The sequence below is a fragment of the Alligator mississippiensis genome, chromosome 16 (genome assembly GCF_030867095.1).
Source record: "Alligator mississippiensis isolate rAllMis1 chromosome 16, rAllMis1, whole genome shotgun sequence".
NCBI classification, from domain to species: Eukaryota; Metazoa; Chordata; order Crocodylia; family Alligatoridae; genus Alligator; species Alligator mississippiensis.
The window spans coordinates 4,942,456-4,964,601 of record NC_081839.1 but is presented as its reverse complement, the minus strand read 5'-3'; the positions used below and the strand labels follow the sequence as shown (position 1 = coordinate 4,964,601).

Sequence of the window (22,146 nt, the reverse complement as noted above, 5' to 3'; positions counted from 1 at the left end):
CTCAGGACTCCGGTTTAAAGGGTTGAGCTTTGTAATCCTCCAATTCAGTGCACAAAGAGCTCTGAACAGCTGCTGTTATTATCCCAGGCAAGCAGCAAGGCAGGGCCTGGAGCATTGCTCGTCCCAGAAACCCCAGCACCTGAGCAGTGCAACAGCTCCACAAGTCATCAGCCCCTGGCAAGGGGCTAAAGGGAGGCTGTGTGCACTTCAGAAGCATTCACCACCTCCGCTCTCCTGCCTTCCCCATCCACCTGTCAAATCATCTTATTTCCATCATGAGAAATTAAATCTTGCAAAAATTCGGAGGGCAGCTGTGCAAGCCATCAATGCTGGAAATGGCCAGACTGGTGCCTAATGAAAATGAAACCCCGTTGATTTAGTGCTGTGTGCTGCGCCTCTTCAGCTTGTTCCTCTGCTCCAGGCTGATCAAAAAACCTTCCTCCCAGGTAGCTGTGGCCTCGGTGCCCTATTTAAGCGGAGGGAATAATGTCATCACAAGCTTTAATGATGAAGGTAGTTATAGGACAAAAGCCCCTGCAGTGAGCTGGTTATCAGGTTGCTGTCCCTGCTAACGTCACGGCGCTGTTTCTCCGTATTTTTAGAATTGCTCTACAAATTGATGCTGCCGTTATTTAAAAGTACAGGGGACATTGTCCTCACTCAATCTAGTGGCCAGAGGCCAATTTTCCTCTAATTCCAGGAAATTACAACTACCCCTGACAGCAGTAAGGAGATGGATATTAGCTCGGGAGCTGCCGGTCTGCAAACATTTGGTTTGGACTTTGGGAAAGGTCTGATCCAGACTCCATCAAACTGTTGGCCCTTAACAATGTAACAGGCTGAACCCAAATACTCAGCATAACATTTCCTGGGTGTCTGTAGGACTAAGCCCCATTTCCAAAAGTACCTCAGGTGTTCGGTTGAAGTTTCATTGTAAGTCTAGGGGACTTTACTTCCTCGCTGACAAGGATTTGTACTAAAATTTCCAAAAGCACCAAACACCTCCACACTTTTGGGGAAGTTGTATGCAAGGAGGACTTGTAACCGCAGATCCCAGCATATCAAAGTGGTTCCAAAACATATAGCAACCCCTTTTTCATGTTATGAAGTGAACCCAAGTTCAGGAAAACTTGTGCTCTATATACAACGTATTCAGTTAGTCTATAAGGTTCCCATCTACTGTGCCTTCTGTCCTTCATTGGTCTAACGGTGGCACCAGAAGATCCCATTATAGACTGAGATGCCATTGCAGTGGCTGCTGTATAGATAGAATAAGAGAGAGCCTCTGAACCCAACGAGGTTAGAAGCTAAATAGCCAAGGCAGGAAAAGAAAGGATAATTATTACCCCCGTCTTATTGCAGGGGAACTGAGACTCAAAGAGATTAACTGACTTGCTCAGCGCCCCACACAGTGTGGCAGAGCTAAGAGATGAACCTCCATTACCTGGGTCTCTAGCCAGTACCTAAACCACAAAGCCATCCGTCCACTTGCTTTTTAAGGACACTGTCATTATTACTGTGAAGAAAATTGTCCAACTGCTCCAGCAGCCATTACTGTGCAATTCAGCTTGTCTGAAAGGAAATATGAAATGGCAGCTTAGAGAAAAATTAACCCTCCTGCCACACAGCCTGGCAGGCCTGTCACAATGTCTCTTCCTTGCCGCCTCTCCCTCCCCTCCGGTGTGCAATTTCCCTGGACACTTTCAGCTCACCGCCTAGGGTTTTGTCTGCCCCAGCTCCCCAAATTGCTATCTCATGGGGGCTCGTCTGCAAAAGTTCTGCATGCAGAGGCCATGACGGCTTAGACTGTGTAACCCTTCGCTGCTGGCTCAGCGGTGCAAATTGACCCCACATCAGAAATCAGAAAGGCGCATTTGAAGGCTGTGCGGTGGCCTGGTGGAGACGATCTGGTAATGTCTGGCCTGTCCTAGGGGGTTAAAGACTGTGCCTGGGGTAGAGGCTGATGCCCCTGCAGCTGAGAAGTGAGATCAGTATATGCATGAGCCTTCTTGGGGAGAACCACGGTATGTAAGCCAGGACCACGCTTCCTCGATGCTGCCCGTGAAAGAGCAGTGCTTCCCCCTCGTGGTCAAGCAAGTTAGACTGGATCAAGCCCCGGAGCTCACGCCACAGCCTGCGAGGCCTCTTGTTTCTTGTGGTTTCTACCCCTGAACTTGTACTTGTTAGAAGCAAGGCTGGCTCTGGTTATCCAGGGGCTGGAGGATGCAGAAAAAGCAGATGGCCAACGACAGTCCTGCCTACACCCCAAGGAAACCCAGCTGGACATTATGGCAGTAAGAACTGTCATTGCCTGGATCAGACCGTGGATCCAAGCATTGGAGCAAGTGAGTGGTGTTGCACCTGCTTACACCAGAGGCCCATTTGGCCCATGGCTGCTGCAAGTCCAGTAGCTGGAGGGATCAGAAGAATGCTCCTTCCCCCTGGAGCTGGAAGGCACAGAGCTTGGCTCCAGGGATCTGTCCAGATCTGAGCCATTGTGCCCCTGCATGGAAACCACTTGCAAAAAACCCCTCTCCTCCCACCCAGGAAACTCTCTTTGACCCTCTCTCATGCAAGAAATCCCCTGCACAGTGCTCTGAAACCACAAAGAGGAAAGCAAAGAGCTGAGCGGAGGAAGAGATGGACAGGTTAGACCTGGCCTCTCACTGCTGGTCTCCAGCACTGAGAAGCTTCTCCAGAGGGCAGAAGTTTCCTTTGTGAGCCTGGCAAAGGAGGTACAGGTGGGGAACCCCTCCCACACCCTGGTAGTGACTTTTATTTCTGGGCTTTGCAGCAATCAGTCCATTTCCAGCTAGGATCTCAGAGGGATGGGTCTCTGAGAGCAAGGGAGAGTGAGGCCATGGCAAAATTTGGCTGGGGAGAAGCTGGTATGCTCGTGGTGTCAGCCCTGGGTTGTTTCTAGGTTCATTCTCATCATCGGCCCTAAGCCCTTTCTCTGTTCATGGCACGGATGTTTCTGTCTGGTGCTTTTCCACCTTTGGGATGCTGAATGGGAGATGCGGGAGGCTCTTGATGGACCATCCAGCAGCTGGAGCAAAGCTCCGGTGTGGGCATGCAGCAGGGGCTGTAGGGAGCCTGCTTGGCGCTCTTGTGTATTCTGCGCGCGTCTCATCGAAGGGAAATGATTATGGAGCTGTAGTTAATGGACACTTCAAATAAAAGTGTCAGCGCATCTGATCACCATGGCAACACAAAGGAGTGGAAATGTCAGTCCTTCCCCCCGTGTCTGTGCCTTCAAACGGCAACTCCTGCAGCACCCTGGATCTCACACGTGGACACTCCCGCATATGGGCAGACAGATGCTCCCACAGCGTGCACACACGCGCTTCCACTGGTGTTCACACAGGCTCTCCCCACATGCTCACCCTGGTCTCACACAGCAGCTCACAGATGCTCACACAAGAGCCATCCAGGTACACACTGGCATGCACAGATGCACATGGAGACAGAATGAGCCCTGCGTCACATGTGGACTCATGGACCACTGACACATACACCCCTACATTTTTATTTGTGTGTACCCAGGACACTCGGGAATACACGTGCACAAATACGAACACACATATGCAACCTGCTTCTGCACACATGCTCACACACAAAATAACTGCTCTTGCACACTCATGGATACATGAAGGGGGCTCAGACATACACGTGTTCACACACAAACATCCAAGCACTGGTCCCTTTTGCCTATGAAACCAATAAAAACTTGAGCCTGGGCCATGCACAAATCACACGCGCACTGTCGCTCCCTCTGATGGGAAGGAGACACCTTGGTCCCGAATCTCAGAGGTGCTTTACACCTGCTGCTCCGACTGATTTTAACAGCTGCTGTGGGGAAAATCTGGCCCACGCTGCCTGTTATGCAAAAGCAGTTTCTTAGCAACTAAAACGATGTTCTCTGTGAAGGCAACTTGCATTAGCAGGATAATCCCAGGTAATTCCAGGGAACAAAAATCCTAAATAAATAAAAGAAGGATGGAAATAAACAGGCTCATTTTATTTCTTGGGGAAGGAGGAGGAAGAGCCACGAATAAAATGTACGAGTCGATAGTCACCCTTGTGCCAATCTCCGCACAAGGTGCAAGGATGGATAGAAATTTGATTTAAGGCCTCAATGTTGGCTTTCTTAACTGTGCCGTCCCTCTGAGCAGGGAGGGGGTTCAGCATTGAGCATCCTGAAGCCATTTCATTGCTTTGCGCTCGCTAAGTTTGAGCGAGTTCTTGTAGCCTCTTGCGCATTTACACAGAGGAGGAGGAGGGCTGGATCCGCAGCCTCGGAGTTGTCTCCAGCGCAGCAGGGGACTCTCCTATACTCTGCAGGAGACACCTCTAGGGGCAGGAGGTGAAGCCAGGCTCCCTCCTGCCCCTCAGCTCTTGGTCCGTCTGCGATGATCACCCAGTGGGCCGATGAAGATGATGGCTGCTGCGCTCTGAGCAGTCTCATCCATTGTAGCTACGTCCCAGCAGCTCATTTTTGCATAAACCACGAATGTCCTAGCGGACACGAATGACCCCAGTTCACCTCGACTGGATTCGAGCTGGCACCTGGAAGGTGAAAGATGCTTTGTTTAGTCTCCCACACCCTCCAGCCTACAGGGTATGACCGCCCAGTTCCCTCCCACTGTGCAGCAGTCACACAGCGCGAACGCATGGGTATCTATCCATTCAGCGTTTCAGTTCAGGAAGGCCAGGCCAGATTTCAGGTCAATAAAGCCCTTGGCATCAGCAGTTTTGCAGGCAGAGCTGTGACTCTGCATGAAGCATGGGAGTTAGGGGTGATTGCTCTCTCTCTAGCTTCTCCAGGCAGGAGAGGCTATGATCATCTTCCCCAATGGCATTAAGAACTGTCATTTACTGGGTCAGGCCGTGCATCCATCTTGCCCAGTCTCCTTGACCTATCTCCACGCTAAGAGAGGAGAGACAGACAAGAGACAAATAGCCGTTAAAGCTATCGGGCAGACAGAGCTGAACACTAGCAGTGCAGGGGAAGTTTTCGACTTGCTGCACACAGATGGAGAAAGGAGCTTCTCCCAAGCAATGGCAAAACTTGACTTCTAGACTCATGCTGAGAGATATTCAGGGATGGACAACTTCACCACCTCTATTGGTTAAGAGTATGGAAAAGGTTTATAGTGTATTTCCAGACTGCACTATCTTTCCTGTTAAGATACAAGACAAGAACGAGGGGTCACAGATGGAAACTAGCAGGCAGGCAGTTTAAAATGAACACGAGGCAGCTCTTTTTCAGCCCGCGTGTCATTAAAACGTGGCACCCGTTGCCACCAGACGCGGTGGGTGCTGACGGTCCAGCCAGATTCGCAAAGGGATGGGACGCGCTTGGAGGAAAGGGGCATTGAGCTATTGAGCGTAGAGGTGAGGGGCACGGCCTCTGAATCAGAGCTTCCTATAGACCTTCGACACTGGAGGCTGCAAGTGAGAGAGGAGCAGGGGGAGAAAAACCCTGGTCAGACCCTGCTCAGTCTCCGTCCAGCCTCCGTTCTCTGCCGCTGTGCGACACCGGAGACTGGACTAGCGGGCAGTTAAACGGCAGCTCTGATATTCCTCTGAAGCGTTACAATAAAAACCCGGCTTTACACAGCGGGTACTGAAAACCTGGGGGCTGCCCGGCTCCCGGGTGGTCTCCCATCCGGGGTTTCCAACTCTGCATCTAGTCCAGGAGGTTCCAGAACGCCACTGTGCCCGCGACACGCAACGCCACCGTGCCCGCGACACGCAACGCCACCGTGCCCACGACACACAATGCCACCGTGCCCGCGACACGCAACGCCACCGTGCCCGCGACACACAACGCCACCGTGCCCGCGACACACAATGCCACCGTGCCCGCGACACGCAACGCCACCGTGCCCGCGACACAATGCCACCGTGCCCGCGACACGCAACGTCACCGTGCCCGCGACACGCAATGCCACCATGCCCGCGACACGCAACGCCACCGTGCCCGCGACACGCAACGCCACCGTGCCCATGACACAATGCCACCGTGCCCACGACATGTAACGCCACCGTGCCCGCGACACACAACGCCACCGTGCCCGCGACACACAACGCCACCGTGCCCATGACACAATGCCACCGTGCCCGCGACACGCAACGCCACCGTGCCCGCGACACGCAACGCCACCGTGCCCATGACACAATGCCACCGTGCCCACGACACGCAACGCCACCGTGCCCACGACACACAACGCCACCGTGCCCGCGACACGCAACGCCACCGTGCCCATGACACAATGCCACTGTGCCCACGACACGCAACGCCACCGTGCCCATGACACAATGCCACTGTGCCCACGACACGCAACGCCACCGTGCCCACGACACGCAACGCCACCGTGCCCATGACGCAATGCCACTGTGCCCACGACACGCAACGCCACCATGCCCACAACACGCAACGCCACCGTGCCCGCGACACACAACGCCACCGTGCCCACGACACGCAACGCCACCGTGCCCACGACACACAACGCCACCGTGCCCGCGACACGCAACGCCACCGTGCCCATGACACAATGCCACTGTGCCCACGACACGCAACGCCACCGTGCCCATGACACAATGCCACTGTGCCCACGACACGCAACGCCACCGTGCCCACGACACGCAACGCCACCGTGCCCACAACACGCAACGCCACCGTGCCCACGACACGCAACGCCACCGTGCCCGCGACACGCAACGCCACCGTGCCCGCGACACACAATGCCACTGTGCCCACGTGCTCAAGTATGTCAGTGATGAATTAGGGCGCACAGACTTGACATCAGGAAGGCAAACACGCACAGCTGTTACATTTTTAAAATCCCACTGGAATAACTCCCCCGGTCTCTAAGGTGCGTGTCTGACCGGGTCAGTCTCTAATGCCGTGCATCACGGGGCACAACACGGTAGAGTTACTGGGTCGGTCTCTAAGGTGCGTGTCTGAGTGGGTCAAGTCTCCGATGTCACGCGTCATGGGCCACACCAACACGAGTTACTGGGTCGGTCTTTAAGGTGCGTGTCTGACCGGGTCAGTCTCTGATGTCGTGCATCACGGGGCACACCAACGCGGTGGAGTTACTGGGTCGGTCTTTAAGGTGTGTGTCTGACTGGGTCATGTCTCTTCTGATGTCATGCGTCATGGGGCACACCAACATGGTGGAGTTACTGGATCGGTCTCTAAGGTGCATGCCTGACCAGGTCATGTCTCTCTGATGTCATGCGTCATGGGGCACACCAGCATGGTGGAGTTACTGGGTCGGTCTCTAAGGTGCAACCCCACAGCTGCATGCAGAGCGGGGGTGCTCAGAGCAGGGGGTCCCCATAAGCAGAGTCAGGCTCCTCCTGGAGGGTTCGCGCTGCATGCTGGGAGACGTAGTCCCCTCCCCTTCGCATGGCATTCTGGGAAACTGCGTCCCACAAGCTGGCGCTCCGCATTTCCCAGCCCCCGCTCAGCGCTGCTGGGAAACGGAGTCCGGCGCCCCCCCGGCCCGGCGGAACAGGGAGGGCGGGACTACATTTCCCAGCGCCCACCGCGCGCGCTCTTCCTCTCCCCCCCCTCTCCCGCCCTGCATGCTGGGAGTCGTAGTCTCCCGCCCGCCGCTCTGCCCCTAACCAAGCGCGGCGGCGGGCGTGGCGGGCGAACCGCATGTCCCAAGCTGCCCCGCGCGCCGGCGCCATTTTGTCCCTCCCGCAAGCCTAAGATGGCGGCCGGCGGGCGGCGCTGAGGGGCGCTCGGTACCGCCGGGCCCATGGCGCCATGGACCTGCGCACGGCCGTGTACAACGCGGCGCGCGACGGGAAGCTGAAGCTGCTGCAGAAGCTGCTGGGCAGCCGCAGCCGCCGGGAGCTGGAGGCGCTGACGGCGGGGCCGGGCGGCGGCGCCGGGGCCGGGGCGGGCGGCACCCCGCTGCTCATCGCCGCCCGCCACGGGCACCTGGAGGTGGTGGAGTACCTGCTGGACCACTGCGGGGCCCGCGTGGAGGAGGGCGGCTCGGTCAGCTTCGACGGCGAGACCATCGAGGGGGCCCCGCCGCTGTGGGCCGCCTCGGCCGCCGGCCACCTGGCCGTGGTGCGCAGCCTGCTGGCGCACGGCGCCTCGGTCAACCAGACCACGCTGACCAACTCCACGCCGCTGCGCGCCGCCTGCTTCGACGGGCACCTGGAGATCGTGCGCTACCTGGTGGGCGAGCGCGGCGCCGACCTGGAGGTGGCCAACCGGCACGGGCACACCTGCCTCATGATCTCCTGCTACAAGGGGCACCGGGAGATCGCCCGCTACCTGCTGGAGCGAGGGGCCGACGTCAACCGCCGCAGCGTGAAGGGCAACACCGCCCTGCACGACTGCGCCGAGTCCGGCAGCCTGGAGATCCTGCAGCTGCTGCTGCGCTCCAAGGCCCGCATGGAGAAGGACGGCTACGGCATGACGCCGCTGCTGGCCGCCAGCGTCACGGGGCACACCAACATCGTGGAGTACCTCATTCGGGGAGGGCTGGAGGAGGAGGAGGAGGAGGAGGAGGGAGCGGCGCCGCGTGAGGGCGCCGCCGCCGTTGGTGCTACCGCCGCTGCCGCCACCGCCGCTGCCACCACCGCCGCTGCCACCACCGCCGCGAGGGGCTCGAGCTGCCCCGAGGAAGAGCAGCGGGACGATGGGGACGAGCAGCCGGCGCCGTGCGTGCTGTGCTCCCGAGAGGACGCCGTGGAGGCGCTGGAGCTGCTGGGGGCCACGTTCGTGGATAAGAAACGCGACCTCCTGGGGGCCCTCAAGCACTGGCGGCGAGCCATGGAGCTGCGGCACCGGGGAGGGCGCTACCTGGCCAAGCCGGAGCCGCGCCAGCTGGTGCTGGCCTACGACTACGCGCGGGAAGTGAGCACGCTGGACGAGCTGGAAGGCCTGATCACGGACCCGGATGAGATGCGCATGCAGGCGCTGCTGATCCGAGAGCGCGTCCTGGGCCCTTCGCACCCGGACACCTCGTATTACATCCGTTACAGGGGGGCCGTCTATGCTGACTCGGGCAACTTCGAGCGCTGCATCAACCTGTGGAAGTACGCCCTGGACATGCAGCAAGGCAACCTGGAGCCTCTCAGCCCCATGACTGCCAGCAGCTTCCTCTCCTTTGCCGAGCTCTTCTCGTACGTGCTTCAGGACCGCTCCAAGGGCACCTTAGCAACCCAGCTGGGCTTCTCTGACCTCATGGGCGTGTTAAGCAAAGGCGTCCGGGAGGTGGAGCGGGCGCTAATGCACGGCAAGGACCCGGTCACCGATTCGGCACAGTTCACCAAGACCTTAGCCATCATCCTGCATCTGGTCTTCCTGCTGGAGAAGGTGGAGTGCGCGCCGGAGGAGGAACACCAGAAGCGTCAGACCATCTACCGCCTGCTCAAGTGCAGCCCCCGGGGCAAGAACGGCTTCACTCCCTTGCACATGGCTGTGGACAAGGACACCACCACGGTGGGGCGTTACCCAGTGGGCAAGTTCCCGTCGCTCCACGTCGTGAACTTGCTTCTGGAGTGCGGGGCTGACCCTGACAGCCGGGACTACGATAACAACACCCCGCTGCACATAGCTGCCCGAAACAACTGCCCGCTGATCATGAGTGCCCTCATGGAGGCCGGAGCCCACATGGATGCCACCAATGCCTTCAAGCAGACAGCCTATGAGCTGCTCGATGAGAAGCTGCTCACCAAGAGCATGATGCAGCCCTTCAATTACATCACCCTCCAGTGCCTTGCTGCGCGTGCCCTCGACAAGCACAAGATCCCCTACAAAGGCTTCATCCCTGAAGAGCTGGAGGCCTTCATTGAACTGCACTAGGGTGGGAGAGCAACGGGGCCACCAGCCTTCCTCATCCACCACGTGATCCCCAGGAGGGAGCGAGGTTGGAAGCCTTCCTTGCCCTGAGGCAGGCTGCAGGTGCTGTCCATCCTCATCACCAGTGAGCTTGTTCACACGGGGTAGAAAACTCAAGAGCTTGTGTCTGGGGCATCTCCTCCTCCTCCACATCTCCAGGTGCCAGAAATAGCGAACTGCACCAAGAGGAGGTTGCAGCCACGGCCTTCCCCCATTGCCGTCTGTCTTGCCCTTTGGCCAGTGGAGCTCTTAAGGCAGATTCCTCAATATCCTACCATTTCTTCCTTTAATGCCAGATTCACTCAGTCTTTATGCTCTGGACTAGCTGCAGATTCACATATGTGCCCCGGCTCTGCCCTACCCCTGCCTTGAGCACTGAACAGAGAAATGCAAGCAAGGAATAAAATATCCTACATCTTCCAGTGTAACCTTATGCCTTGTTCCCCCCTGGCTTTAGCACTTGAACCTAAGAGCTGAGTGGCCAGTGCTCAGTAGAGTTCTTGGCTGCTGACTTGAGGGTAAAGCGAGGTTTGGTGGCTTGTTTGCTTCCCCATCAGTGTAGGAGTTCTCAGATTTGCAATGAGTATGTGTAAAGCTGGGTTTTTTTCCCTGTCTGTGCCAGGCCTCATCCATACTGCCTGGTTTCTCCAATCCTGTACTAGAGTGGCTTCAACAGCAGGTGGTGGCTTGTTTGAATGTGGTTGGGGGGAAGAGGGAGAGATGAAGGAAAGGGAGGCATCTATTTAAAAAAAAAAAAAAGCCAAGCTGAGTAGTCAAATTGCTGGCTTTCTTCCCATTGCATATGCTGACCGCTGGTCTAGATAGAGACCCGCTGTTTCCACTGGAGCTCTGTGTGGACTCCAGGGTGGGCCTGTGTGACCGCTCTCAGGCCCACAGGGCTGCAGATGTGGGACATGATCGGATACCATCTTGCCAACCGTTCTGGGGTTGAAAAGCATGTGCAGTGGGGATGCAGTCTGGGGGTTGATGGGAGGCAGGTAAGCATTTGGGGAATGTCTAAACGTCTCTAGGAAAGAACTACCGCTAATGAAGGATTGTTAATATTTGGGCTTTTTTGTACTGTTTAAGATACTGATCCTGCGCTCTCTGTAATCACCCTGCTCTGGAAAACCTCCGTCAAAAGGGCCAGCGTGGTTTGGGGCTTTTGATTCTTTTGCAAGTATAGGACAGATGGTGCTAGCTTCAGGACTGAGATGGGGCTCTTTCATGTGGCTGCCATCAGGGCAAGCTGTTTTTGTGCATTAGGGTCTGCACAAAAGCATTTTAGCCCTGACTTTGATTGGGGGGCGGTGGTACTGTTGCTCCACTCAGTGGGGAATAGTCAGTGCTGGGAAATACGATGCTGCCCCAATCTCAGATCCTCTCTATGCAGGAATGACTATGCTTTGCCAGCCTGTGTCTAATTTCTTGGCCCAGTCAGAGCAAAACACATAGCTGAGGGGGAAGCAGCTGCCCCTCAGAGCTTTGGGGAAAGGTCAGGACCAGGAGAGCAGAGCCCTGACAAACACTAATGCACTATGTGCCCGCAGAGCTGCTGTGCTGGGATTTGCAGGCCAGCTGAACCGTAAGCCTCAATAATCCAATATTCTCTGCCTCATACAGATACTGTAGTTCTGCCGTTTTAGTTTTTGCAGTGTTAACTATTTAAAAGAAATGTTATTTATAAGGCAAAAAGGTTTAACATGCATCAAGTCAAGTGCGGAGTTAATTTAGCTACTTCCCCCACCCCCCCTTCTGGCTGAAACATGGACTAAACTGCAGAGACAAATTTGTTCAATTTTGCGAGCCGACTGCTCCTAACTTTAAATAATAAAACAAAAAAAAATGCTGCTAGAACACAAATGCCTCCCTGTTCCTTTCTGAGGGGCCTGTGTCTTCAGGGTCTGTCTTGTGAGGAGGGGCTGGAAGCAGACTGAAGTTCTGATAGTATGTGGGTGGCTTTCTTCGTTCCAGCAGAGCTTCCCAGCCATGGGCGATTTAAATCTACACTTGCAGACATGCTCCCTCTTTCTCTCAAAGGGCAAAGCACGCTCCTCTGGGAACAACGTATGTTTACCATCAATATATCAAGTGACAACTCTGGTCTGTTGGCCACTTGAGGTCTTACTTTGCCAAGTACTTCCAGCATGTGGGTAGCCTCACTGACTTCACTGTGCTCCTTATATCTGTAACGTCCCTAGCTGAACTGGAGTCTGCCACAGCAGCCAGGTGGGGAAGTGGGCAGCGGGGTATAAACCCACCAGAATTGGCAGCGAGCTGTCAAGGATCAATGTAGGAACAGAGACTGCGTTCAATTCTACGTTGTTGGCCTGACTAGACCTCAACAATCAGATTTTCCAAAGTATAAATTCCTTCTTGCAGAGAAGCAGAACCCATGGGGACTGACCGCTTCTCAAAGCCTGACCCGAAATTGCTTGTGCTGTCTTTAAACTTATTTGCCAATAACGTGTGAGCATCCAGGCAGTTCTTTTCACTGTGTGCGCTCTAAGCAGCCCTGAAACAAGGTGGATAGTCCTGTAGCAGATGCCCCATCGGCAAGCAAGAGGGTGCGACCCATTCCCAAGTGGAATGGGAGCAGAAGGACTTAACCGTGGGCTGATGCCCCTCTGTTTTAAAAGCCCCATTTAGTATTAAAGGGCAGCACAGACAGGGGCAGTGGACTGCATCACAGTCCCAGCCCTTCCTCTTCAGTGCTTCTCAGTTGGGATCTGCTAAAATGGATCCTTGTACCGGGCTGAGTCCCACCTAAGTCAGTAGATGTCTGCAGAGGGTTAGGGGCTGTGTAACAAGTCACAGCACACAAGCAGGGTTTAGCTAATGCTGCTGCTTTGCTTCCTGTGATGTAGCTTTAGGTTGTTTGCAGACATTTAAAAAAAAAAAAAAGCAAAAAAAATTGCACTTTATTGGAAGAAGCAGCGAGTTACTTCAGCCTGGCTCTGCAGCATCGCTTCAGCAAGGTGTTTTGGTGCTTTTAGCTAAAGCTGATTCACTCAGCTATTAGATAAAAGCACCAAAAAAGCCCCACTAATGCACCCAGTCTTTACATAGGTCTGGCAAGCAGGGTTGAAGTAACACACTGCCTCTTCTGGGCATGTGCAGGGCTCAGCATGGGAACATGCCAAGTTTAAAGTAAAGCACCTTTTGGGGAGGGGGGGGTTACATCTGCAAGCACCCTTACTGTCCACACCTCGGGGTTCTTCAGTGCAGACTGTCCCTTCTAATTAGGTAATTAGGTTAATTTCCTGGTGCTGCTGCTTTATGACAAAGCTCACCTGTGCCTGTTCCAGAAATGGCCAGGAAGTATTCTAAACCAAACACCAAAGTCTTTTCGCCACTGTATAAAATGCGCGAACGCACATTCAGAACTGAACTTTCATAGCACACTTCCCCTTTACATTAACAAGGCCTAAAGTTTAGGCCCGCAGTCCCTGAATTTAGTGGAGTTCATCACTTCGCTCACAGCGTTTGCATTACATCCTCCTTGCAAGCTGCTGAGAATCTCGCTTTGTGTGTCTAAATGTAATCCAAGACTGCCATTTGGGTAACAGTTTTCATCAGTTCAGCCTTTGCCCTTGCACACATGGGCTGGCTCTCGTGTGTAGTCTGTTGGACTCGCCGTGTAGTTTGTCTTAAACATTTGTAGAATTAGGTCCTAAACAGTTTCCTTTCGACCCTGGAATGATTGTGCAGCCTCACTGAAGGATTCTAGTAGACAGCCTCTCATAAGGGAATTGGATATCTGACTTCCACACCACCAAATTCCCCTGATTTTCTTCTTAAAATCTCAGCATTGGTGGGGTCCATATTTAATGCTTTTGAAGTGCCCAAGTTGCTGATACATATTTTTTGCAAACCAGGTTCTTACCAATTAGTGCTTATCTACACAGCAAATCGACGGGCATAGTTGTTCCCTTAGAGCTATTCCAGTGGCTGTTCAGTCTCATTGGAACATAAAAGTTAAGTGACTTTATTCTGTACTAGCTACTCTGCTTAGTGAATTGGCTCAGAACTGATTCTTGACTGGGAAGTGCTAGAAGAGTGAAAGTATTTGTGTGGCTGAGATTTGGCACAGTCACTCCAGATATTGTGTGTGGAATGGAAAATAAAGGGGGCTGATTCCCTTGGAGGGAGGGATACTCAGCACTTTTCAGACACCCGAAAGGGTCCTGAACAGGGGCACCAGATACAGTATTACCGGCAACTAGATAAAGGCACACACTGGGAAACCCTGGCATGTATTACTCATTCTGTGATGTTATCATCACTCCTCTTGATGTGTTCTGGAGTTCGGGGCCTGGTCCATGGCTGGGGGTAGGAGGCAGTGTACTTCTAGTCTGCGGCTGGGGGCAGGAGGCAGAATTTTTAAGTATACAGTATCATTTTGCCAAGCCTTTAATTCCCCCCAATTCATTGCCAGAAAATTATTGGCTGCTGATTGGGGTGCTGGGGGGAGAGGGCGCTCTATAGGGAAGACTCAGTGTTTCTTGCTGTGCAATGAACTAATAGCCTCCAAGAAGCGGAAGGGCATAAATGAATGTTTTGGATGGGACAGAAGGGTTTACACAGAAATAAGGGATACAACTAGGCTGACTCTTCTGGGCCACGGGATGGTCTGTCCCACGGAAGTGAGCGGACGTTGCTAGAGGCTTCTAACACTGACAGCTTCGCCGTAAGAACAACCCTGCGTTGGCTCTTGTCTCTTCTGTAGGGTGAAACTGCCCCTGGACCTGAAATGGGGAGTGCGGGCAGAGCATTCACCCAGAGTGCAGGCGTGTTCTCTGGTAGCTTTGGCGTACGCCTGGGTTGTGCCTCAGTCGAGTCCAGTGCTGGCCACGTCTTTTGTGAGCCAACTGGGCAGAGTTCCTGCTGTCCCTGTGGCACTGCGAGAACATTTCGATGGACACCTGTCCTTGCAGGGATGGGAACCTTATTGCCTCCAGGCTTAGGCAGGGATCCCCATCAGCTGAACCCCCTAGCTAAGCACGTCTGATGCTCTCTGACTCGCTTGCCTTCTCCCTACAGGGCTGTGGCAAGGGATACAAAAGGAGCCATGACCCAGCAGCGCAGGAAAAAGTTGTGATCCTCGGGTCAGCTGGCTGCAGACTCTGGCCCATCATTTGGCTCTGGCAGAAGGGAAGCCTCATCTGGCAGAAAGAAGCTGATTGCTTTACCTTTTTGCAGAACATAAATAACCTGTAATTACACGGTAAGGGCCTAGCAATTACACGTTGATGGTAATTGCCGGGTGAGCAAAATCACTGCGTGAATCTAAGTATAATTACCATGAACCAGTCATTATTTACTGTAGGTGTTGTCTGAGCCAACTCCACCATCCAGGGCAGAGCGGGGAGTTGCCTAGGGCAGCAAGCATTTCGAGACTGGTTTTGTATTAGGACGGAAGAGGTTTCCCGCTTGGGCTGGTAGCTGGCTCGCCACATGGCTTGATGGAAGCAACACTGCAAGTTCCTCCGTAATGGCTGGGTCATTAGTTTACGTTTCCTTCTTGCTTTGTGGGAAAAAGGGAACTTTTCTATTCTGCCTTGTAAGCTTCAGCTCAACCCAGAGGCAGTGATTGTAGGTGTCTGCAGAGACTCAGGGAAGGGGGAGAGATTCACACCTGAGGCTCTGCTGTTGCCAGTGGCCGGTGCCCTTCTATGGAGATCTTTCAAGCGCCCGGGATCCTGCTTGTGTTACATGATCAGTGTTTACCGAGAGCAGAACGGAGGTTAAAGATAGGGGCGCTGCGTCAGCATTTGTGCAGAACAGGGAAACAGCAGGAGGGTTGCAAATGCTCAAACGTTTCTCTGACAAGAGCAAGGCCTGGCTGGCAACCCCTAAAGGAGCATCTGCCTTCTCGGGCAGTCACAGGCTCCACGGCATGTCAGGGCGGAGAGGAGAAGTGCACCCAGCAGCATGCAGTCCAGCCCTCTGTTCTCCCGAGCCAGCCGTCTCCCCTCCCTCTGCTCAGAGGAGCCCCGTTGCACTCCTGAGTTAACGAGTGCAGGGTGGGGCTTACAATTTGGGCACAAGACCCAAATATTGCTTGCCCTTTAGGTGATGCTGTGAACCAGCACTAGGAGCAGAGTGGGGTCTCGGGGTGCCATGTGCTGTACAAAGTAGCAGCAATGGTCTCTGCCCCAAACAGCCCACGGGAAGGGGCAGCATGCAATGATGGAGCGCAAGCTAGGGAGCCCTCTGGTAGGAGCAGGGCAATAAGCAGCCGTCGCAGCATGCCCGGGACATGGTCGCTGTTGAGGCTTTCGGAGGCATCATGGCAGAAGTGAATCCTGAGGAGGGCCCTAAAGCAGATAACAGGAACCTTCCTCACCCAGGCAGAGGATGGAGATACCTCCCTCTGGCCTGGTCCTGAGTGCCACGCTACCCCCCGCAGCAGCCAGCAGACTCCCTGCTGACTTGAATCTGCTGCCAGGATGGGGCTAAACTGGATGTTAAAGGGGCATGTAAAAAACTGAAAGGGTGGGAGGAGCGCTGGCTTTTTCCTTTGAACTATGAGTGGCGTCTTCCCTTAAGTTAAAGAACACAGTAAATGTCCCGTAGACTGGATACAGATTTCCCTCACTTTATGCAGGTTCTGTATGTGCGAATTTGCTCTTATGCGATGACCCTTTTTATACCAAAAATTCATTATATGCAAGGTAAATGCACTCTCATGCAATCGGTGTGGTAGAAGCCCGCAGTTAGCTGCTTTGCGCAGTGCGTTAACCGATATGTCGTCTCCGGGGTGGATCTGTGCTCCTTGCTCGTCGTCTGCAACACGTTTCTGCAGTTGCCACCCCCATTATGATAGTGCCCTGTGCTTGTGTGCACTGTCTGCTGTTGGGGAGGACCAAAACTGTCTTGTAAAAGTGGTAGAAATGGGTCTGGGGGTCAGTACAGTCGAGGTCTTGGAACGTATCCCTGTTTGTTACATTGTAAAGTGGGTTCCCTCTATGCTAATTTGAGTTATGCGCCGTTTTCCAGGAGCGCATGTACAGCACAAAGTGAGGAAAACCTGTGCAGCCCATCATACAAGCCATGAAAGGTTAAGTGGGGGGAGTGCTAATTACCTCCCCCAGCTGCAACCAAGCAACCCATTAAAAACAGGTGCAGTAGGAGGCTGCAGGCCAGGTAGAAGGGGGCAGCAGGCTGCTCTGGAGGGCTTTGGAGGCACAGGCTGAGAGCAGCTGCGGAAAGAGCAAGGAGGGGAGCAGGACCACCAGGCAGGGCAGGTAGGATGCAGCGGGGGGCAATGGTGGAAGGAACAATCCTCCGTAGATCAGCGTCAGGTGCCTGGGGTGGGAGCCCAAAGCAGATCAGGCATGAGGTCTCTCCCCCCGCCTTTGCAAAAGGGGAACCAAGAGCCATGGGGGTAAAGGGACCAAAGACTTGCGAGCCCCAGGCTGCAGGGAGCCCACGGCTGGACTGTGAACTTTCCCTTCCCCTGAGAGGGGTGGCTGCCGGGGTCTTGGACAGTGACCGGTCTCAGGTCACGTATGGAAGGATGCCGGAGCACCTGCAGACCCTGAATCCAATTCTCAGGAGTCCTTGAGGCACTAGGAGGTTTCTCCTGGCAGCGTCTGTTGTTGGCTGGAGCACTGGCAGCACCGCGAGAGCCCAGGCCTGTCGGACCTGAGCAGTTGGGGGGTTGGGATTCTTAGTCCATCTGCTTTCAAATGCTGTGGTTTGGGTGTGAGATCGGTGCTCACTAGATCCAAGTGCTTGAAGCGCCTGGATGGAAAAAGTACCTGGTTCTTCCTCACCCTGTTATCTGGGGGCTGACAAAGCGCCGTCTTGCTCTGGTCTTCTGAGCAGACCTCCGACAGAAACAGGGAAGCCCATATAAAACTGGAGTGAACCCCCCATGCACACACATGCATGCTCTTTGCAGGTCTCTGCCATCCCTCTCTGCCCTCCACAGCCTAAATCCCTCCCAGTAAGAGGGTTTTGTATTCACAAGCTTCCACCTGACCAGCCGGTCTTGCACAAGGAGTTGTTGGAGAAGTGAGCCCGGGCTGGGGGGAGCTCCTGAGTTTGCTTTCAAGAGAAGGGTTGTTCTCGGTAGCCGCACAACAGCAAATGTTGGTCACACAAAGGCGGGTTACATAAAGGAGGCAAAATAGGGTCTCACTTTACACTGGGGAGGGATCTCTGCTTAGATCCAAGCACCTGGGCCCTGCCGTTGCCCGCTGAGGCCCTTGGCAGATGCTATATAAAGCAAACCGCTTTGCACCAAAAGTGCAGAGGTTAAAAATAAAAGCAGGGCCATGCCAAAGCGGGAAGTGGCAAGAAGGCGCCACTGCAGTTCCTGGGATGGGCGGGAGGGGGCAAGCTTGGCGGGTTCAGCAGCAGCGGGACTGCCCCGAGTCCTCTGTCCCTCCTCCCAGGAGCTGCAGCCCCCCAGGGTAGGGGGTCAGCTCCACATCCAAATCCAGAAAGGGGCTTCAGCCCTGATACTGAATTTACAGACCTGAATCCAAAACTTGTCCCCAAGCCACCTGCTCAGCTGCTTTCCGGCCTGCAGGCACCTGGCCTCCGGACGCACTTCTGGTTCAGATACTCAGTTCCTCAGATACCTACGTTCTGCTTCTGCATGCGCCTGGAAGCACCTCGGCCCAGACGGGTCTGAGCAGCTTGGCACCGTAGCCACCCCCGTGCCAGGACCAGCCCCACAGACTAAGCCTTTCTCTGGCTTTTCCTGGAGGGGCAAGCAGCCCCCCATCAGGGTGGGTTTCTGCCCACAGTTGCAGTGGCAGCCACTGCTGCCTTTTCAAACAGGATGCCCCCCTCCCTGCCAGGAGAGCCCAGCAGTCGGAGCTTTTGCCCGCGGTAGGGCAAGACCCAGGGTAACTTCCTTCTCTACCTGAGGGCATCCATAATCTCCACCCTCCACAATCAATATACGTGGTGGGAAGGAGCAGGCACAGGACCAGTTCTTCCCAGCTAGCAACCTGCTGCAGGTGCTATTGCAGTGCTTGGCTGGGCAGTGTAGGCGACTGGTTTGGATTGAGCAAAGGGCCACGCGGGCTTGAAATCGGCTAGAGGAGCGGGCAGAAGCAGTACCCGCTAGGACTCGCAAGGGTGTGTAGGCTTACCGCCTCCATTCCCGTGCATCGTGTCTGATGTAGCCTGCACCCCGCCAGGGCGGAGACCCCTTCTGCGGCCCTGTGGAGGTGCTTAAGCTCCGGAGAGAGGAGAGGTGGCTTTTAGGATTTGCCAACCAGCTGCTGTAGGCCAGCCCTGCTGTGTGGGCTGGTGGTTTGGGACCCCGGTCTGGACACCGTCTCTCCCCAGGGGCTGTGTAGGGAGCTCAGAATTTGGGCACAGGCCCCTGGAAACCAGGGCCTTAACCCAGGTGGCTGGCTGAAGTGCAGAACCAGAGCCAGCTCCCCAGCCTTTGCTTGGCCTGCTACGTGGCACTTCCTTCATTTAGTTTGATGCGCCTTGTGTCGGCAGGTCTCAGCGCATTGCCCTACACCTGGCAGTGGTGCGGGGCTGCCCAGCACAGAATGAAGGCAGAGGGGTCTGGAGGGACATGGGAACCCTGGCCTGGGGACTCTTGCTACAATAATTCATTTCCTCCTATATCAGACAGCTGGGCCCAGGGGCACTCTCTCAGTGGGATTCGGCAGCTCTCTGCAGGGGAAGGGAATAGGGTTGCGCTGTGGCTGGAGACACAGGGCTCCTGCATTCAGCTCTCGCTCCTGGGGCACCAGACAGGATCCTTGGCTCTCAGCACTCTCCATAAAGTGAGCCTTTAAACTCTGAACCACTCCATGGCATCAGAGTGCCCCCTCTTGACAGACTGGCCTAATAGCTCCAGCAAGTCTAAGCAGAGGAAGCATCACCTCTGTGCGATAGGTGGGGATTTGAACTTGGAAAAGACAAAGGGCTTTTCCCTGAGCCTGATGAAGGGCGTGTGAGCCCAAAAGCTTGCAGAACATTTTTTTTTGCAATTTCTCAGTTATCATCTCTGAACCAAGAGGTCTGGATTTTTGCACCAGAAAAGATTAAGTGATTTGCCCAAGGTCACAGCGGGCACCCAGGGCAGAGCCAAGAGCTGAGTCTGAATCTCCCCAGAGCCAGTCACCCCTTCACACAGAGGTACCAAGCACCCTCCCCAGCCTTTGATGGGCAGAAGGGCAGGGATCATCCTGCTCCACAGAGATCCAGCCTCAGGCACCTGCTGGTTTTGCCTTAGCTAATAGCCAAAGTTTCGGTACACGTGTGGGGGCACTGGCTTGCCCCTCAGCTTGCCAGGTCCTTCCCAAAGGAAGGCGATGGTGCAGGGAAGCCACAGCCAGCGCTGACCATTAGGAAATAGCTACAGCCCTGCTAGATGCTTCCTTTCTGCTGAGGGTGCCCCCACCTGCGACTCAGCCCGGCTGCCCTTGGCAGGGGCGCGGGACGGAGGCAGCTGCATTGCCGAGCGCCCCACGGGGAAGTTGTGTTGTCACCACTTCCTGTTTCTTGTCACCAGTTCTGCCTGGCGAAGTGGCGTGGTCAGCCTCACGCGCGCCAGCTCCTGGGGGGGGCTCCTGCTGCGTCACCTGCCGGGCCTGAGTGATGCTGCATTTAATACACCCTGCATGCTAGCCACGTACGCTCCACCCCAGCGCCACTGCCTCGCCGTAATCCACCCTGCGTGTGCCCGCCCTGGGGGCTCTGCCGGTGTTTGCACACTGCAATGCCACGCTCCACCTCTTAGGATTGCCCTGCATTTGGCACTGAGGCTCTTACCCCAGTACTAGCAGATAGCATTGAAGGCATGAACTGGTGGCACTGGAAAGGCCGGTTCTTCTCCGAGCGGTGACTCAGCAGATGTGCTCGGTGCCACCCCGAGAGCACGCAATCACTGACTTCAAAGGTTGTTACTACTCTCAGAACAAGCTGAAGTCGCCTGTGACTCAAGGGTTATCTGCAGTCCTGCTGGATACGCCCGGGCAGCGGGGCAGCCGAAGTGTCTCCGATGGCAGAGTTGAGCTGGCACATCCCTTTCTTGGCAGTGTGGCATGAGTCCGAATAGAGCAGCTCGGCTCCGGGGCTGGGGGGAACAGCGCGGGGTGCAGCCGTGGGAGGCGGGAGGCGAGCTAGGGGGCTCTGGCAGGAGCTAGACAGCGAGCAGATTTCCAACTTTCGTTGGAAGCCCGTTGAAAATGACTTGGGCCTTCAGCGTCCTCCTCCGTACGGACCTGGTGTCGCTGTGTGAGCGTCAAGCTCAGACCTAGCCGGCGGCCTCCGGCAGCACCAAGCCTTGCTCTGGATTGGGCTTCCCAATGTTGGAGACCAAACCTTCCCGTCCCCTGGCTCCGTCCCTAGCTGCCCCCCCGCAATCAGGCTGTTGCTCTTTAACCCTTGTTTTTAACTAAGAAAATGCCTGCCCACGCTGGCCCCCGGAGCCAGTGTTGCACAAGGGAGAAAATCTCCCCCCCCGCCCCCCTGCACCGTGAACCCACGTGAGCTGGAACACGCCGCTACCGAGTGCCCAGCTGTCTCACACCCGCCGGGGCCGTGGCCGGGCTGCAGTCCTGCTACCCAGGCTGTGTCCCTTGCGCAAGCCACCCCGCACACCAGCTCCCTTAGATGGACTCCCCTTGGGAGCGGCAGTGGCCTCTCCTGGCTGCAGAGGAAACTTAGCCGGAGGAACTGGTGCGGGGGTGACGGGGGGGGGGAGAGGGGGGAGTGCCCAGGCCTTGCTTTTTTGTGTAAAGCGGGCTGAAAAGCAGCCACCAGCTCCATCTTTCCCCTCGCAGCCGCGTTAACGAAGCCAGGCGGCCTTTTGTGTCGGCTCTTTCCTTGTGCGCTTGTGGATTGTCTCCGTGCCAAAGCCCTAGAGATGCTGGCACCACCCCATCCCATGTCAACCCTACCCATCCCCCTTCTTGGCAGGGAGCCCCAATGCCTTGTCAGGCCCCACGAGCATGGGGAGTGGGGGGCCTCCCTGTGGGTTTGCACAGCTGCCAGTGGGACGGGGCACTGAGATCAGTTCAGACCTTTGGACACCACTGTGAGAGAGTTAAATGTTCAAAGCCCACATCTTGTTCCCAGTCACCTTCCAGGCTAGGGCTGTACTGGGGAAGTTTTCCCTCTGTCCTTCGCTATCCCCACCCCCCGCTTGCAGGCCTCACACTGCTTAGTGCTGTCTTTCGAGGTCAGGTGAGATATAAGACACTGTTCTTATTTTAAAAAAGCATCGAGCTTAAGTTTCCAACCCTCCTGCTATTGCTGTAGCCATGGAGTGGGTAGGA

The 22,146-nt window shown here is 55.3% G+C and overlaps 1 protein-coding gene and 1 long non-coding RNA gene across 2 annotated transcripts; one reads left to right on the top strand and one right to left on the bottom strand.

The window, feature by feature from the left end:
* Nucleotides 1-4,000: 4,000 nt before the first annotated feature.
* On the bottom strand, nucleotides 4,001-7,414 carry LOC109282341 (uncharacterized). The gene is made up of 2 exons (XR_009457760.1): nucleotides 6,832-7,414; nucleotides 4,001-4,569 (listed from the first exon to the last, which is right to left on the bottom strand). It is a non-coding gene; the product is annotated as an uncharacterized LOC109282341 (long non-coding RNA).
* Nucleotides 7,415-7,699: 285 nt separating this feature from the next.
* On the top strand, nucleotides 7,700-11,743 carry FEM1A (fem-1 homolog A). Its single transcript, XM_059719727.1, has one exon. The coding sequence runs from the start codon at nucleotides 7,787-7,789 to the stop codon at nucleotides 9,842-9,844; it is 2,058 nt and encodes a 685-aa protein (XP_059575710.1). The 5' UTR covers nucleotides 7,700-7,786; the 3' UTR covers nucleotides 9,845-11,743.
* The last annotated feature ends 10,403 nt before the right edge of the window (nucleotides 11,744-22,146 follow it).

Bases quoted from the DNA above. Each gene is read 5' to 3' on its own strand.
- FEM1A (XM_059719727.1), top strand. From the start codon at position 7,787: ATGGACCTGCGCACGGCCGTGTACAACGCGGCGCGCGACGGGAAGCTG.